Raw genomic sequence first — 18,541 nt, forward strand, 5'->3', positions numbered from 1 at the left:
ACCAAAAAAAAAAAAAGAAATATATGGCTTACTATATAATGACATATTACCAAGTGCTAAAAAAAGGTCATAAAATAGTAGCAATAATATGATGTCATTTTTGCTCTTAAAAGACAGAATATATATGTACAAATGTAAAGTCATAAAATGGTGCAAAGGATGATTTTGGGTGAATAGAGCTTTGCTTTATGTCTTTTTAGCTTGTATGATTTTTCTAAAATGTAATATTCTTATAGGGTGCAATTATGTACACCAGTAATCCTAGCACTTGGGAAACAGAGGCAGGAGGATTTCAAAATTGAGGTCAGCGTGATTTAGTGAGACCTTGTCTCAAAACAAAACCAAGTACTAAGAATAAAACCTTTCTACTGAGAAAAATGAAAATTTGAAATATTTAAGAAGGAACCTAGTCACTGAAAACTTTTAATAAGGCACGGGTTGGTTCCACAAGCTGATCCATTCTCCAACCTGCCCCTTCCGGTATACTTTCATTTCTAACATCCACCTGCTGTCAACCTTCAATCATCTGCTGAAGTTATACCACATGAATTAAACTAGCTCTTCGAGAACTAGACAGAGCCAATACAACCTGCCAGATTCTCAAGACTAGTCCCCTAAAATGACAAGTTACATTAAGTGTGGGGGGCAGGGGGATTGAGCAGCAGAAAGTCTGAGTGCTAGATCCTCATAAGACCCACACCATGTGCCTGTCTTGATCAAGTTTTCACCCCACTTAACTGTAAAATGGAGACAATGACTTAATGAACTTGAATATAAGCAAAACGTTTACTGAGCATGATGCTCAACAAGTGACTAGTTAAAGTTCATGCAAAAAGAAAAAAGAAAAACTTACCTTGCGTTTTCCATGGCATTAGAGGATGAAACTAGCTTTTCTTCCAACACTGTGACTTTCTTCCTCAGTTTGGCCTCTCTATCTTCTGCAGCCAAAGCTTCCCGGGTGTGAGAATCTTCTGACTCTAAAAGGTGGTCGCGCAGTCTCTGTAACTCCTGGTTTAACCGGGACTCTTTGTCACGTAAGTGTTGAACCTAGGGAGAGGACCTTCTTTACTTTTATGCAATGCTCATTCCTACAGAACACTTATGTCATCATATTATTCCATATCATGGAAATGTACTAATATGTTAATATAAATTATACATAATTACCAATGTTGTAATAATTGTTAATTATAGCATTTATTTTAAATAATTATTTTTATTACTTATACATAAATAAGGCTGTTACATCTAAAGAAATAACATAAATATAACATGTTTTACTTAGTTATAACAAGTAAATTAATTATGTATTACATATAACAATATATTAAGATACTAATGCCTCACACTGCAAAGTGTTTTTATACCAGAAAAACTTTTCCCCAAATTATGTTAAAAAAGATTCACATGGAAGGTTTACATTTGCAAGGTCTCATTTGCATGGTTATAACAGAAATGGAATCATACAGAAGTACTGAACTTTTATGGCAGAGTATCTTTTTAGTAAATGTCATTTTTTTTCATACTTTATGAGGTAATTTTCTTCACCTTTTTTTTTTTTGTTTTTTTTGTTTGTTTGTTTGTTTTTGGAGACAGGGTTTCTCTGTGCAACAGTCCTGGCTGTTCTGGAACTCACTTTGTAGACCAAGCTGGCCTTGAACTCACTGAAATCTGCCTGCCTCTGTCTCCCAAGTGCTGGGATTAAAGGCAAGTGTCACCACCGCCTGGCAATTTTCTTATACATAAGGTACATATCACAGTTTACATTTCGAGAAAGCAAATTATAATACACCCTACCACAGTACATAAAAGGAAGAGAAAAACCACAAGATAATTTCATTTGCCTTAGTTAATGGTTAAAAAACATACAGCCTGCATCACAGTCCATTACAATAAACGTATACCTCATTCTGTAGTGTAGTGTTTTCCATTTGCTTCTGTTTCAGGGCCAGCATAACTTGGTCTCTCTCCTGTTGAAATGTAACTGTCTTCTCCTGCATTGATTTAACTGCATTTAGAAGTTGATTTAACTCCCCAGCCTTGCCCTTTTGGAAAGAAATAACTTTAGCTTTAAAGAATAATATATTTTCAAAATGACATTTTCTTCATTAAATATTTTTAAAATACAGTTAATAACAACAACGTCAACAAAATCCAACAACATTTAAAATCCAAAAAAGAGACAATCTGAAGGAGTTTAAGATGTGACATCTAGGATAGCTCAGCGGTTTAGGGCACTGGCTGCTCTTCCAGAGGTCCTGAGTTCATTTCCCAGCAACCACATGGTGGTTTACAACCATCCATAATGAGATCTGGTGCCCTCTTCTGGCCTACAGGCAGACATGCAGGCAGAACACTGTATACATAATATATAAATAAGGCTGGATCATCTAAATATAATGTGGTGTCCCACATAGTCCCTGCAGCAGCAGCAGGACATGTGGTGAGACGGAAGGATTCCAATAAGCACGAACCTGCACTGCTGCAATGCTAGTTCTTTAGCTGTAACAACCACTGAAATATGCAAGATAGCAACAATAAGAGAAACTGAGTGCAAGGTAGATGAAAATTCTCTTCACAATCTCTACAACTTGTCTATAAACCCAAAGCTGTGCTAAAGGAAATGTTCATTAGAAATGCCTTAAAGGAAGCCGAGCGGTGGTGGCACACACCTTTAATCCCAGCACTCGGGAGGCAGAGCCAGGCGGATCTCTGTGAGTTCAAGGCCAGCCTGGTCTACAGAGTGAGATCTAGAACAGGCACCAAAACTACACAGAGAAACCCTGTCTTGAAGAAAACCAAAAAGAAAAAAAGAAATATCTTTAAAGGAGCCAGTATGGTGGTACATGCCTTTAATTCCATCAGAAGCCAGTGGATCTCTTTGAGTTCAAGACCATCCTGATCTACATATTAAGTTCAGAATTACATAACAAGACTCTATCTCAAGAACCTCCCACCCCAACACACACACATTTTCAAGGGGTCTGGGAATCTAGCTTAGTAGTAGAACACCTGCCCAGCATATGTGAGGAGGCCATAGGTTCAATCACTAGTATTTAAAAAACAAAATACAGAAAAATGAAAGAAACATTTTAAGATAGTAGGACACAGGTGATATGAAGGGGAAAATGGAAAAATTCAGGGAAGACTTAACTTGGCAGGATAACAGAGAAGGAGGGAAGAAGGAAGGATAAGTAATACTAAATGCATTTGAAAAAGCCATAGGAAAATATTATTTTATCTTTACTTTAAAAATGCATATATGAATGTATGTGTATATACATACATATAGTTTGTATGAAGTCATACCACTTGGAATGACAACGTCCTCTGCAAGAGCCACAGCCTACCCTACAAAAAATCCCAGAGCTAGGCGTTGGACAGCTCCCTTTGAATTGTTGGTCAAGAGGGTCCAGGAGAGCGCCCAAACAATACTGACACCACCCTTGGTTACCTCCCAGAACTTGAAGGTAAACCCTATTGCTGAAGACACTACACACTTTGGACACAGTACTTGGAGGAATTGAACTGGAACTGACCTAGAAGCCTCCTCCTTGAGCACCAGGCTCTCAAAGTATCTAAAGGTGAATGCAAGAAGCATAAGGAGAAAAGCAACTAATATTCCTACCCATCTGCAAAGCCTATGGACAACAGGGACCAGCCTGCTAAGATATCACCAATGGTTCTGTATGACAGGACTTACGGCCTGCTATGTAAGGTGGGATTCATTCCTGCCAACTACCTGTGGCCAGTGGGGTCACAGACCCTAGAGGAGGACCTACTACTCCCACTTTACTAAACCAGTGTAATTTCTAACTCCATTCTAAAAATGTATGCTTAGACCCACAGATATTTGTCAATTTCACCCCACAAAGAAGCTTATTTTTGCAATGGACAGAGACAGTTACATAAATTTACAACTGGTCAAAATAAAGAGACCAACTGAATGTGAGGTGCCCATCCTGTTAGTTCATCTACAACAGAGCCTCCACACCTAAGGTTCAGGGAACAACTCGGAAGAGGGGGGCATATAAGCTCTGTGAGGTGGCCCACCCTCAGGTTGGTGATCAAAGTCTTGGATTTTGAATTTTGGACCATTTCTGATTCTATATTATAGCTGTTCAACCTGTATAGGTTAAACAAAGGTACCCTTAAATTACATAAGGAAAATCATTAGAAAAATATTTAGCTTATACTAAATACATTCAAATAATAGAATATTTAAGGTATGTGGTGGTTTGAAAGAAAATGGGCCCCAAAGGGAGTGTAACTATTAGGAGGCGTGGCCTTGCTGGAGTAGGTGTGGTCTTGTTGGAGGAAGTATGTCACTGTGGAGGCAGACCTTGAGGTCTCATATATGCTCAAGCCATATCCAGTATGTCAGTTTCACTTCTTGTTGCCTTTGGATCAAGATGTAGAATTGTCCAGCACCATGTCTGCCTGCACACCACCATACTCCCAGCTGCCATGGTCCCTGCCATGATGATAATGGACTAAACTGTAACTGAAACTGTAAGCCACCACCTCAAATGTTTTCCTTTAGAAGAGTCACCATGGTCATGGTGTCTCTTCGCAACAACAGAAACTCTCACTCAGACAAAGTAGATCTTCAATAAAATCTGCATAATTTAGATCTATAGATGTCAATATAATAGAAGGAAATGGCACCAATGCCAAAACTGCATAAAAAGGCACATTCAGTATAACAAGATACTTCACTATGCACCTCCCAGTTATGCTCTTGGAACCATAAAATACTATACCCGTTGTCAGTCAGAGAACAGTGGGAAGGTCCATGCTCCAAGATCTATTAAACCAATTAGACTGGTACAGGCCAATACCATCCAAGCTGAGATCTCTGAAAGACCTAGGCTAGCTTCATAAAGTAGTCAAGGCTGACTCTTGATCCTCCTGCCTCCATCTCTCAAGTGCTAGGATTACATGGACTGCCATGCCTGGCCAAACAGTGTACCTTTTAAATCAGATAATCCAGGACTCTTACAGGAGAACTTAACATTTTTAATCCTGTGTCTAGCAGCAGATACATGTTCAAGAAACAGATGCTGGACTGGGGATATAACTCAGTGGCACAGTGCCTCCCTAGTAAGCATGAGGCCCTAGGTTCAATCCCCAGCACTGCCAAAAGAAGAAAAAAATAAACTTGTTGTAGAATATTGTATCGTTCTGTCTATCATGTCCTTTCCAAATTTCTACTACCAAAGTAAAGAATTCATACTAAAACAGTAATGCCAAAGACACAGTACAGTACTTACCAGACTATCTTCACTAGTTCTGGCCACACCCAACATGTAAAATAGCCATAAAACAAGTTCACTAAAGGAGCTTAGAGTGAGCATGTATGCCACTGCACACATCAAAAGCTACTTTACACTGAACTGCTATGGCCCTCCATTTTAAGAGTGAATAAACAAACCAGTCTGATCAAAACATACCCCAGGTTCTAGAAGTGACAGAGCCGGGACTAGGGTATTGGCAGAGCCCATTCTGTCTAAGGAACTACTCCAAACATGTTTCAAACTGTGGACTGATCCATCAGAGCCAATTCAAGGCCAATTCAAGCAATATGGCTCAGTGGGGAAAGGTGGCTAAGCCTAATGACTCGAATTTGATCCGAGAGTGGAGAAAGAAGCAACCCTCTAAAGATATTCTCTGACTTTCACACATCCACTGTGCCAGGAGCACACACACGCAATACATGCAACAAATAAATAAATAGTATATAAAGTCAATTGAATGGCTCATCCAGCATATTTTTTTTCTAATAGTTTATCACATGTTACATGGATAATTTGGGGTTTCTGAAACTTTTCAGTTTCTCTCATACACTCATACATACACAAATATATACATACTAGAAGTACCCTTACTGCAGCTCACGGTCAAATATATCTCTTAGTGCTTCCCTTTCATCCAGAAATTTCTAAAATGTTGGCCATTTCTAGAAGCTACTGAATATGCCTAAAATGTGATTAAAGTGACTTCAAAACGTCCCTCTGATCAGCTGAGGAAATAGCTTCTAAGTAGAATGCTTGCCAGGCCAGGTGGTAGTGGCACACATCTTTAATCCTAGCATTCGGCAGGCAGAGGCAGGCCAATCTCTGTGAGTTCAAGGACAGCAAAAAAAGTAGAATGCACCTATAGCAGAGGTCCTGGGTTTGCTCTTTACCATCCCTTAAGAACTGCTCTGACGACTCACTTCTACTACAAAGGAAAATGGTACTTGCTATTGAATCTTGGTTTTATACTTAGGAGGTTATGAAGAACTAATCTACTACTAAAAATATTTGAAAATATCTAGTAATTTGGGGGTGAAGAAACTGTACACGAACTAAAACACCAAATAAATATTCCTACGTGAGCAAGTTTCATCTTCCTCAGAAACACCATCCATAAAGTAATGAACACATTAAAAGGGCTCCTCTGCCCTCCATGTTTTCCTGCATACCCCACCAAGAACATACCTGTTCTTTTTCTTTCAAGAGCTGTTCGAAAGCAAGCGCCTTCTCCCTCATCGAATGGCATTCAAACTCTTTTTCTCGTAACATCATGGAAAACTTCATGTTGGTCTCTTGTAACGCCTGGTATTCTGTTTCCTTCCCCCTGGAAGTTTCTACTATTTTTTCATTTTCCCCTTTTAATTTAGAAATGTCCATTTCTAAAATCAATATTCTCTCCTTCAAGTTTGTCACTGCCTGCCTCAAAAGCTCATTTTCATTCACTTTGTTAGTGAAATTTTCATTTGAAGAACGTAATTGGTCACTTTTGGCTTTGATTAAGAGATCTTTCTCCTTAAGTAAGTTTTGTAAAACCTCTTGTTTCTCCTTCAGCTGTTTGACTTCCGAATCCGTTTGTTCATGTTCTCTTCTTCCCACCTCTGAGGAAGCAGCCACGGACTCTGACAGTCTGTGGTTGTTTTCCTGAAGCGTTCTAATTGTGGCATCTTTTTCCTGCAGTGACCGTCTCAGATCATCCACTTCTTGTTGAAGCAGCTGAGGAGTCTCATGTGACCCAGCAGACCGGCCTGCCTTAAGAGGCTCTGCTGACTGAGCAGTAAGCGATGAGCCAGGAGAGAGCTGGGGTGACATGATATCAAGTTTTCCTAAAAGAAGGTCCTTGGTATTACAAAGCTGCCCTATGCTATGCTGAACTTGTGCCAATTCCTGCCCAAAATTCTTAAGTTTGGTTTCATTCCGCTCATAACTTTGGATGAGGCCAGTGTAGTCCACTTGAAGTTTAGAACTGTTATCACTGTCGACCAAAACTTGTGCCTGAAGCTGCTGAAGTTCTTCCTGAAGCTGGGCTGACTCGTGCTGCATGTTTTGGACGGTGGTCATCACCTGCTGTTTCCACTCCTCCATTTTCTTCACCTGCTGTTTTAGCTTATCGCGTTCCTGTAAGAGCTCCTCAAACTGGTTACTATTAACTCCTCCAACCTCGCTACCCGTGCCAGAAGTCTGCAAAACTGTCAGGAGAGTCTGGCACTTCTGACTCAGTGCATCTATTTCAATGTCTTTTTCTCGAATGATCCGTGATAAATTCTGAATTGTTTCTTTAAACATATCTTGACCACTATTTTCAAATCTAGTGGACATTTTTTTATTCTCATCTTGCAACTTAATAAGGGCTGCTTCTTTGGCACTAATAATATCTATCATCTTGTGATATTCTGTTTTTAGCTGGCTATTTTCCCTCGTCTTCTCATTTAAGACAACCATTACTTTCTCTCTTTCCATAGCATAGGCATGCAGCTGCTGCTGAAGGTAAACAACATCCTGAGAACAGGAAGCCGAGGAAATCCTGGCGTGAAGAGCTTGTATCTCCAAGTCTTTCTGCTGGATAATCTGAGTGAGCTTGCCGACCTCATCTTTGGACAGCTGGTCAATCTGTTTAGTTAAAGAGATATTCTTTTCATTCAGAAGCTTAATCTCCAGCTCCCGTTCTTTTATCCCCTTCACTAACCTTTCTGTTTCAGCTTTGGATAAATCATGCTTTTCACTTTCATTTTCTATAGTAAGGCTCTGAACTTTGGTTTCTTGAAAAATATCAGAATTCTCTGTTGGAATGTCCCGTCTTTCTTCATGCAACTGGGTTTTTATTTGTTCAATTGTTTTTTGCAAGTTCTTAATTTCCTCATCTTTTTCTAAAAAGAGCTGGGTGTGTGTGATATTCATTTGTTCGTGCTGGTATCTAAACTCATCCATTTCTTTCTTCTGCTCCTGTAGAGACTGGAGTAGTTGCAACTTATTCTGGTTTTGATCTTCAATCATCTTCTGGTGATGTTTAATTTCTTCTTCCAGATGATCCTTGATTATGTGCAGCCTAGACAGCTCAGATTCTAACTCTGTGGTGCTGTCAAGGGCTCGAGGCTCAGGCATGGGCACAGCCCGACTCTGCTGCTCCCTGATCCGCTCCAGCTCTTCTTGCAAGTGATTGTTCTCTTCTTTCATGGCTCCAAGACTTCTATCCTTTTCCTCTATGGTCTGCCTTAGAGTCTCATTTTTTCTTAAGGTCTGAGCACATTTGTCCAATTCCCCCTGCAGTTCTGAACTTTTTTCTTTAAGTTTCACAATACAAATTTCCTTTTCACTTATAAGTTGTGTCAATTGTTTCTGCTCTTCTAAACTAGACAACAAAGATTCCTTCATCTGTTGATGATCAGTATCCATCTGCTCAATACTCTTTTTGAGCTCTGCTATCTCAGAGTCTTTTTCCTGACTGAGCTGAACTAAGCGCTCATGTTCCAGCTGCAAGGCAGAGGTCGTCAGGCTGCGTGCGCTGGACAGTTCCTCAATGGTTTGCTTGTATTTCTTTGCTTCTTCCAACAGCCTCTTTTCAGCTCCACACAGTTCTGTTTCTAGCTGTGCCTTCTCACATTTCAGAGTCTCCAGCATGGCAGTTCTTTCCAGAGAAACCTGGTTGTTGCCAGCAATAGATTCTTCCAACTGATTTCTTACATCCTCACATGCTACAACCAACTTTTCATTTTCGGTCCTGAGATCAAAAGCGACTTGCTTTAAATGTTCGTTGAGCTGTTCTACTTCTGAAAGATTCTGCTTTAAGGTTCTAACTTCAGTCTCCCTTTCTTTAAGGAAGTCATCCTTCAAACTACTATTAGAGTCCTGGCTTTGGGACTGAGTCAACTCACTCCTGACTGTGGACAGCTCCTCCTCATTTTGTCTGATGTGTTCCCTCAGTTCACAGTTCTCCTTCTGAATGTTGAAATTATTTTTCTCTGATTTACTTAGCTGATCTACTAAGTCTTCTACTTTATCTTCAAGCTTCTGCTTGGTTAACTGTAAATCACTTAGGGCTCGTTCACTGTGAGTTAGCTTTTCTTTCTGCATGTCTAACTCTTTGATAATGTTCATTTTATCATCCTCCAGTTGATGGATTCTCTGTTTTCCATCATCTAGATCTTCTTTTAGTTTCTTGATGACACTGTCTCCTTCACTTTGTTGTTTTGATAGCTGATCTTTTATTAAAATCACATGCTGAAAGAAAAATTAATTTGCACAGTAACTTTGTGACCTTTTCTCATGTTAGTATCTAAAGAAAATTTTATAAAATTTCATATATCATATAATAATAATCTGAATATTTCTAATCCCTCTTAAAAATAACTTTCTAGGCTAGGCGGTGGTGGCACACACCTTTAATCCCAGCACTCGGGAGGCAGAGGCAGGCGGATCTTGGTGAGTTCGAGGCCAGCCTGGTCTACAGAGCGAGATCCAGGAAAGGCGCAAAGCTACACAGAGAAACCCTGTCTTAAAAAACCAAAACAACAACAACAACAACAAAAAAAACCTTTCTATCCCACTATGTCTCACAAAATAATTTACAAAAAGTTTATCATTTTAGGAGTAAGAATCTAAAATCAAAAAGGCTAATCACACATGTTGTTGCTAACCTTTAAACACCAGAGCAGGCTTCAACAAATGGTAGCCCACAAGCTGTTACCTGTCTCTGTATACAGTTTACCAAAGCAAAGCCATTGCTTGTTTACATATCCTAACTCAGAGAGTTGAATAGCTGCAACTGAGATATGTTCTGCACATTTAAATTTGATTAGATCATAAGCGAACTGAAATATTAAACCACAAAATTATATCCCTGTCTATGTTAGTTCAACTGGCTGGAGTGAGCATGTGCCTCCTGCCTCATCACATTTAATGCAGTGTTACCTTAGTAGCCTCTTGGTTCTGCCTGTCCAGTTCTTCTAACTCAGCCGTGAGTACTTCATTCTCATGAATACTCCGATTCAGTTCTTGTTCCTTCACCTCCAAATTAAGTTTCAAGTCACGTACTTGAGAAAACAAATCTATGTCCCTTGTAGCTGTACTTTTAATGACTTCATATTCATTGCTCAGTTTGGAAAGTGACATCTGAAGTTCTTCCTTAAATGACAAGGGGACAGGGAAAGCAGCACATGCCATCATTCAAGAAGAGACATCAAACAGACATAAATAAATATAACTGGGGGATCTATCTTAAATCCTTTGTATTGGAAACATTACTGAACAAACCACAGCCTTCAGTCATGTACAGTTTTACTTAGAGCTTCAAGAGGAACATTTCTACAACTCTGCATTCACTTTCTAGCCCTACTTTTTTTGCAGAGGACCATTCCCAGGGCAGAGCCTTTTCTATTCTATTCCTATGGCTACCATTCTTATCCTTATACCCACCAAACATACTCTTAAGAAAAGCCCCCAAGCTCCCAGTTCTCTTCACTTCCACTCCCTAACACCCAGCCAGATTAAATAAAAATGAAAAAAAAAAAAGTACCCATTCAGACTACTAGTTTTAATTAGAAAATAAAGGGCCCATTTTTCTCATTAAAGGGACCTATTATTTGGCTCTTTTGGAATACAAACCTTCTCTTAACTAAAGAATAAATCTATCCGTTTCCTTTACCTTCTGAGCAAACAGACCATGCTCCCCCTCATAAACCCAACATTACTAAACACAGACCTACACATGTATTTAATAGTCAATTATGGAATAACATTTCCTTGAAAACCTAACAGGTTAGACAGTTCTCTATGATTCAATATCATTTTCTCATGTTATGTCTGTTATAAGTTATATAAAGCCTTCTTCCCCCAGTGCTTTTTTTTTTGTTTTTGGTTTTTCGAGACAGGGTTTCTCTCTGTAGCTTTGCGCCTCTCCTGGAACTCACTTGGTAGCCCAGGCTGGTCTCAAACTCACAGAGATTCGCCTGGCTCTGCCTCCCGAGTGCTGGGATTAAAGGCGTGTGCCACCACCACCCGCCCCCCCCCCCCTGTGCTTTTTTAAAACTGAATTTCTCTGGGATCTAATTTGAAATACATATCTCAATTTCCTTTAGAGATGTAATAGTCCCATATAAAAGCGTCCTATAAAACTGTATGAGAGTATGAGAGTATCTCCACCATCTCTCTTTCTCATTTCCTTCCGATCCAAACAGTTATTCTGAATTGTCCTTGAAAGATGGGAGGCAGGTGTGGGGGTTCACGCCTGTCACCCCAGCACTTGTGGGGCTGAAGCAGGACGGCTCCTATGAATTTGAGGCCAGCCCAAGACTATATAGTGAACGACAGGCCAGGTCAGTGTAGGATACAGTGAGACCCTCTCTCAAACAACAAGAAAAGGAGGGTGAAGTGCTGGACAGACAGCTCAGCAGTTAAGAGCCCTTGCTCTTACAGAGGACTCCTGTTTGGTTCCCAGCACCCACATGTGGCTCACAACAGCCTGTACCTGTAGTTCCAAGGAATCTGATAACCTCTTTTGGCCTCCACACACACCAGGCATGCATGCGATCCATACACTTCATGAAGCCAAAACACTCGTACACATAAAGTAAAAATAAGTAAATTATAAAAAGGAAGAAAGGAGAGAAAGAAAAGGAAGAAAATGATATTTCCTTAAATCTTTCTAAAGTTATCTGTCCATTTAGGAGAACAGTACATAATTTTTCAGGCTGATCTGAAAAGCACATCTGGCATTATTAAGTGGGAAACAAACAGAATTCAGTGAAGAGTTACAGTGAACACTAACCATTAGAAGCAAGGAGAAACAGTTACCAGAAAACTGAAACTGTAAGAAAAGCTGGGAGGCCCTACAGGACTTGTGGAGAGGCCTCCACCTGCAAAGTGTAGTTAGACCAGTTAGGTAAAGAGGAGGGCTCAGTGGGAGCAGAACTAGAGCAGCACACACACAGCAATAAACAGTGATGGTGACTCACTGCCAGCACTCTGGGAAGGATGGCAGCAAAGATCTCAATGTCCAGGGCTGTACACACACAACTTAGAACTGAAAACCCATCATGCCTCTCTGAGAACACCGCCTATATACTGATGCAGAAAGAAGCTGAAACTAAAATGTTAGGGGACATGAGAACAGCATATACAGTATGTTGACTCTGGTATTTCTTAAGGATATATGCAGAACCAGACATGTACTGATATACCCAGAAAAAGTAGTATTCTAGGAATTTGTAACACAGACTGTATTTGGGCAAGAGGCCAAGTAATAAAGGCATGAAGTTTTCCAGAATGTATTACTGAATACTTTCATCCATAAACGCATAGTACTTTAAAGAATTCACAATTGAAACTGAGTTCAAGTGCTGGCCTTTAACTTTAACCTAATTCTTAGCTGCCTCTAGTGAAGTATCTGTCCTTGATAAGAAATTAATTCCTGGGGCTGGAAAGATGGTTCAGTGGTGAAAGGCACTGACTGCTTTCCCAAAGGACCTGGGTTCAAATCCCAGCACCCACACGGCAGCTAACAACTGTCTGTAACTCCAAGATCTGACATTCTCACACAGACTTACTGGCAGGTAAAATACCAATGCACATAAATAAAAGTAAATAAATTTTAAAAAAAGGAAAAAGGGTTTTTTTTAATTAATTCTCAGAGACACAAACATAATGCTCCTCCCTATATCAAACAGTGTATCATATCACTCTATTCCATCTTTGCTACCAACACATTAAAAAAAAAAAGATTCCACTTCTAATAGTAAAACTATCCCTATTCACTGTTCACCAGTAAGAAAGTCCTACCTACCACAATGGACATCCTGGGCCACATCAGCCAGACATCTCCCGTGCTTATAGGTGCTGCTGTCAGGGCCCCATCAGAAATTGCATCTCCTCTGCTCAGATCTGTATGCCTACTGGTTTATGCTTGCACATACACTCTGGCCAGCCTCTCACACTCTGAACTTTGCCCAGCTACTCCAACCTGGCTTGGCAAGCATCTCAATGAGCTCAGACTTATTCTGAGGACTCTAGCACTTAAGCATTCCACTGATATGAACTGATCCTTAGCCGTGACCTATGACACACACCATTTTAATTCTACCCCATTTTAACAGCACCTACCTTTTCTTGACTCAATAATGACTTCTCTTTTTCTAAAATTTGGACACACATTTGAAGTTTCTGATTGTCTTCAGCAAGACTGTTATCCTATAAAAATGTTAAAGTAGTATTTTCAGATAATACAGAATTTCCAGTTTACAAGAAAACAGTCTAGTTACATATTTGTACAATTATACTCAGAATATTTTTAGTAACATATGAAGAATCAATGTTAGACAATTTAGAATCAGTCACTCACTTTTGACATTCTTAGAGTATTTATTATATTTAAAAATATAAAAGTATATTTACAAAGAAACTTGTAATTAATACACATGGGCCGGAGAAATGGCACCGCAAATACAGGCGCTTGCTGTGCAAATCTGGGAATCTTAGTTTGATATCAGGAATCCATGTAAAATTGGGAGGAAAGAACAGACTCCATAAAATTATCCTGTGACCTCCCTACATACATGTACACACACACACACACACACACACACACACACACACACAAGAACACACCCATTTTAAAAAAAACTGAATTTTTTAAGGAAAATCAAAATGCATCCCTTACTTTGAGATAGGATCAGGTTCTTGTCTATACTGTCAAGTTACTCTGAAATAATATACCTTTACACACCAAACATATCAATTTATAATGCAAAAACTTTGTTATTGATCATTAAGCACAGATTACTGAAAGTTCCCAGGGTAAATTTACATGAATTTGTGAGAAAACAAAAGATAAGCAAAAACAATGATAGTAAAATAATGCCCAAAACTTTCTCCCATAACAAGAAGTTACCTGGTTTAAACTACTTAGTCTCATTATTTCATTTTCAGCATCTGTAAAAACAATAAATGAACCTGACATTACTTAAAATATTTTAATAATTACCTCTCACATTAAACTCAGAGGTGCAGACCATTAAAACAAAGTATATTTATAACTAGCAAGCAGGTTGACAGTTTGAAATAAAAAACATTCCTGCCATTTTCCATTTCTATTATGACTATAAAAAGTAAGCTACAAGCTTAAAACCATGTTAAAGTTCAATGCTTTGGAAGAGTGTAAGAATTATCACTGTAAGTTACGGTTCTGATAACAAAATAGTAGCAATGTGTTTTAAAATATAATCCATTAGTGTGAATAGTCAGAAATAGTATATGGTCTAAAATTATTATTGAAAAGAAAAACTTGAAAAGCAATAAATAAAAATTTACACTGTAACAGTATAATTATCTCTCAAACATCTAAAGTGACTTAGAAATAAATGTACTACATTTAGATCCATAGAGAAAAAAGGTTCTGAAAAAGAACCCAGAGACAGAATAGCATGAGATCAGTGGAAGCAATTCATTTAATGCTCATTCCAGGACAATGAGCATTTATGACAAAGCCAGAATTAGACAAAAAGACAGAAAAGTTCAGTTCTTGCTCTTGATGAGCTTACAATTCAGAACAGAATTGGGACAGAAGCGAGTAAACAATGATTACAATCCGGTGTGACACAGCGAACACGGGCATTAGGAGGGCAAAACAGCCAACATCTAGTCCAAATCAGGTGGGAACAGAGGAGCCCAGGAAGGAGCAGTGCAGTTCTCCTCCTCGGTGGCAGTTAAGACCTCACTGAGTCAGTGGACTATCCAGGTGGCCAAGGAAAACCAGGAACACCCTGCCCAGACAATGCAGCAAATACAATCAAGAGGGAACGAGAGACTACTACAGCCGGCTGAAGGGACCACAGAGTTCACGATGGCTAAAGTTTACAAAGCTGGGCATGAGAATAAACTGAGGAAGCAGAGAGGGACCAGATGAACAGCCACGTCCACCTAACAAAGTTCCAATTTCATCACAAGTTCCCAGAAAGTCAGAAAGTACTAGAAAGTAGGGGCCTAACTGGCTTTGCATTTCTGAAAATGTATTCTCACTTCAGAATAGAAGGAAAAAAAGATGGATCGAAGAACAACGGAATGCAGAGACTAAAAAGCCAACACTTTCTAACACTCACTTTGGACTAGATGCTGTTCAAAAGGAAAGCCTGCAAATAGCAACTCACGTAGCCCATAGACTACTCCAGTCCTACAAGGAAAATAATAGTATTGCCCAACCCTCTTGTTTTTTTAAAGCTTCATTTGCATGTGTGAGTGCATCTGTGTGCTTGTTCACAGGCCAAAAGAGGGTGTTGTGTTTTCTCCTCCGTGACTCTCCATCTACTTAGTAGTCCTTTGAAGCAGGGTCTCTTCCTGCACCTGAGACTCATGTTTTCTAGGCCATGCTGGTACAGCAATCCTCCTGTTCAGGTACACACAGATGCTCTCAGCTTGACATAAGGATGGTGTGATCCAAAGGCTGGTCCTCATGATTGTGCAGTAAGCACTCTTAGCAACTGAGCCCTCCTCCAGGCCCCAACCCTCTTGTTCTTAACCATTTTTCTACTTACTCCATTAAGAGATCTGTAACAGTTAACTTGGACAATAAGCAATTATGACTGATTGAAGTAAGTCCATGGTTACAGAAATGGGAAAAGAGGGAAGGACTAGGGTAGTGGCTCTATTTTTAGACAAACTTAGATGGCTCACTCAATCTAATACATTTATTTTATAAATGAGGAGAGCTATTTGGGGGTCCAGATCCCCCTGAACTGCCTTTCCTTTGCCTAAGTGGCAGCTCCCAGTGCTGATGCATCCAAGAAACCCTGGTTGTGGGGGTGCAATCCTGAAATATCACACACACACACACACACACACACACACACACACACACACACACCATTAAATTAAAAACCAAGGAAATAAAAACTACAAGACTCGGTCAAGGTTGACTTCTAGAATTCTGCTTCCCAAGGACTGGAAAAGGAACATGAGAAAGGGAAAGGAGAAGATGATCTTACTTTGAATTTAATTTTAGGTTGAAAATCCATGTTATATATAGATTTGGCCATTCAGGTCAGGAGCTCATGATAGAGTGGCATGGAAGATAGAGATATGGGTGTTCACTAGCACCCAAGAGCTGGAAATTTTCAGAGCAGGGATGAATGAGTTCATACAGAGTTTATACTAAAAGAGGACAAAATGAAAAATAAAATGCATATTTTCAGCTAAAGAGTTTCCTCTCACTATTTTCCTGCTATGTATGAATACTTATGCTTTTCCTATTTTCTTTAATACTAACTTTTTTGTTCAAGTATTTAAAATTCTAAGCATCAGTTGGAATATGGAAAATAATAGTTTATTTATCTATGGTTCCTGTCACTCAAGCCTTTGCTTCTATATAGAACACTTCAAAGGATAACGATGGATTTTTGCTGATGGAATGCTGAGCTCTGATTAGTTACAGACAATGCTGAGTTCTGTCTACATTAAAGGAACAGACCAATACCTATGAACAACAATTCCTATATCCATACACATTTCACAGAAATCTATCTGGCTTCCAACATCACTGACTACCATGTAAACACCTAAGAGAATAAGGAAGGGAGGTTGAGAGACATCCTGCTAATCCTTAACCCTTATTATAGACAATTCCTACTTGGTGCTGACCAAACCCCACAATCTACTCAAATGACAAAGTCATTTCCATAAACACTCCATTTCCATAGAATATACAGTTATAAGTGCCAAGAAACACCAATGTAAGTTCCAAACATTTTATACCAGTCAAAGCTTGCTGTAATCTCAAGACCTCTGCAGCTGAGGAACTCTGTGGCAGAGTCCTCTCCTCCTCTGTCACAACGTCCCTCTGGCCCCAAGCAAGAGGCTGTGATGTACTGCATTCCAGCTTCAAGCGCTCACACTGCTCAGTCAGCTGTCGCTTTTCCACTTCCAGCCGCTCCTGTTCCCTCTTCCACACTTCTCGCTCATGTTCTGCAGAAGATAATCTTTTATATATCTCTTTTATTTTATCCTCAAGTTCTTCAATTTTTTTGGTAGATTCTACTTTCTCCGTCTGCAGAATCTGAATAGTGTTTTGCATATCATACATTTTAGAGTGATCAGTTACTGTAACTCCTGAGCCACCTAAAACATAAAACAAAAAAAGAAAAACAAGAGGAATCAAATGACAAGTTCCAAAAAGTAAATTGCTTGCTATGTACAATACAGAGACTTAAGAGATTTAGAACTCGGACAACTTAAAAAGTCAAATTACTATCTTATAATTTTAAATAAATAAAAAGTCAAATATTTTGTTTGAATCAACTACTAAAAAGTCTATATATCTGAGTCTAAAACAAAGTGAAGATACCTCTATTTTTTTTTTTTTTTTTTTTTTTTTTTTTGCTGTAGCATCATCAGCAAACAATGCAAAGCAATCCAACCCATAAGTGCAGAAGGTCTTTCCATGTCAGCCATCACTGCAGACTTAGCAATGAGCAGAATGAGCCACTTTTTTTTTTTTTTTTTTTTGGTTTCTCAAGACTGAGTTTCCCTGTATAGTTTTGGTGCCTGTCCTGGATCTCCCTCTGTAGACTAAGATGGCCTCAAACTCAGAGATCCGCCTGGCTCTGCCTCCCGAGTGCTGGGATTAAAGGCGTGCGCCACTGCCACCCGGCCAGAATGAGCCACTTCTTATTCCATGGACCTTGGTCTAAGTTTACGACAGTAGTCTAATATTCTGATCTACGAATTGTCTACGGCTTGTTATTTAACAATGTCATCTAGTCTGTGAGTTAGTAAACTCAAACCTTGCTGTAACAGATTTTCCAGTTCTTCAATTCGTTCTTCGTAGTCACTTAGCTCTTCTCGATGCCGACGACTTATCTCTGTCAGTTTCTGTTGATGCGCATTCTGCAATACTGACATTTCATGCTGATGGTCATCAATTTCCTGACTTCGATTCTGTTTAAGCTCCTTAAAAAAACAAGAACAAATTTAACTACATGTATGATCAATAAACAATCCAGTAAAAAGTGGTTCATCTCACTGTTGTCTAGAAGTTTGTATTATTAAAATTATCTGAACATATTAAAGATGAAAAGCATTCAACCACAGTTCCCAAATTAGGACAATTCTGACAGATCCATGCCTTCTTAGGATTTTAAAGAGCTGTCTTATTTTTAATAGCGAAACATCAAGAACACAATGAAACAAAAGATACGCAAACTATCTTTTCCCTTATACCCGAGGCCAAAAACACCTTCTTTTCCTAATGGCATATTCCCTCAATA

General features: G+C 39.2%; 1 protein-coding gene across 3 annotated transcripts in view; it reads right to left on the minus strand.

Annotated features, from left to right (window-relative positions):
- Trip11 (thyroid hormone receptor interactor 11) overlaps positions 1 to 18,541 on the minus strand; it is a 78,984-nt gene that overhangs the window by 39,321 nt on the left and 21,122 nt on the right. For 2 of the 3 annotated variants that reach the window (XM_059278993.1, XM_059278992.1), the window contains exons 6-13: positions 18,059 to 18,224; positions 17,031 to 17,393; positions 14,176 to 14,216; positions 13,389 to 13,475; positions 10,203 to 10,415; positions 6,483 to 9,512; positions 1,905 to 2,045; positions 854 to 1,047 (exon numbers count right to left, since the gene is read on the minus strand). In XM_059278993.1, the coding sequence (XP_059134976.1) occupies positions 854 to 1,047; positions 1,905 to 2,045; positions 6,483 to 9,512; positions 10,203 to 10,415; positions 13,389 to 13,475; positions 14,176 to 14,216; positions 17,031 to 17,393; positions 18,059 to 18,224 (4,235 nt within the window). The remainder of the gene's footprint in view (positions 1 to 853; positions 1,048 to 1,904; positions 2,046 to 6,482; positions 9,513 to 10,202; positions 10,416 to 13,388; positions 13,476 to 14,175; positions 14,217 to 17,030; positions 17,394 to 18,058; positions 18,225 to 18,541) is intronic. The other variant, XM_059278994.1, reaches the window with a different exon arrangement.

The sequence above is a fragment of the Peromyscus eremicus genome, chromosome 14 (genome assembly GCF_949786415.1).
Source record: "Peromyscus eremicus chromosome 14, PerEre_H2_v1, whole genome shotgun sequence".
Taxonomy (NCBI): Eukaryota; Metazoa; Chordata; class Mammalia; order Rodentia; family Cricetidae; genus Peromyscus; species Peromyscus eremicus.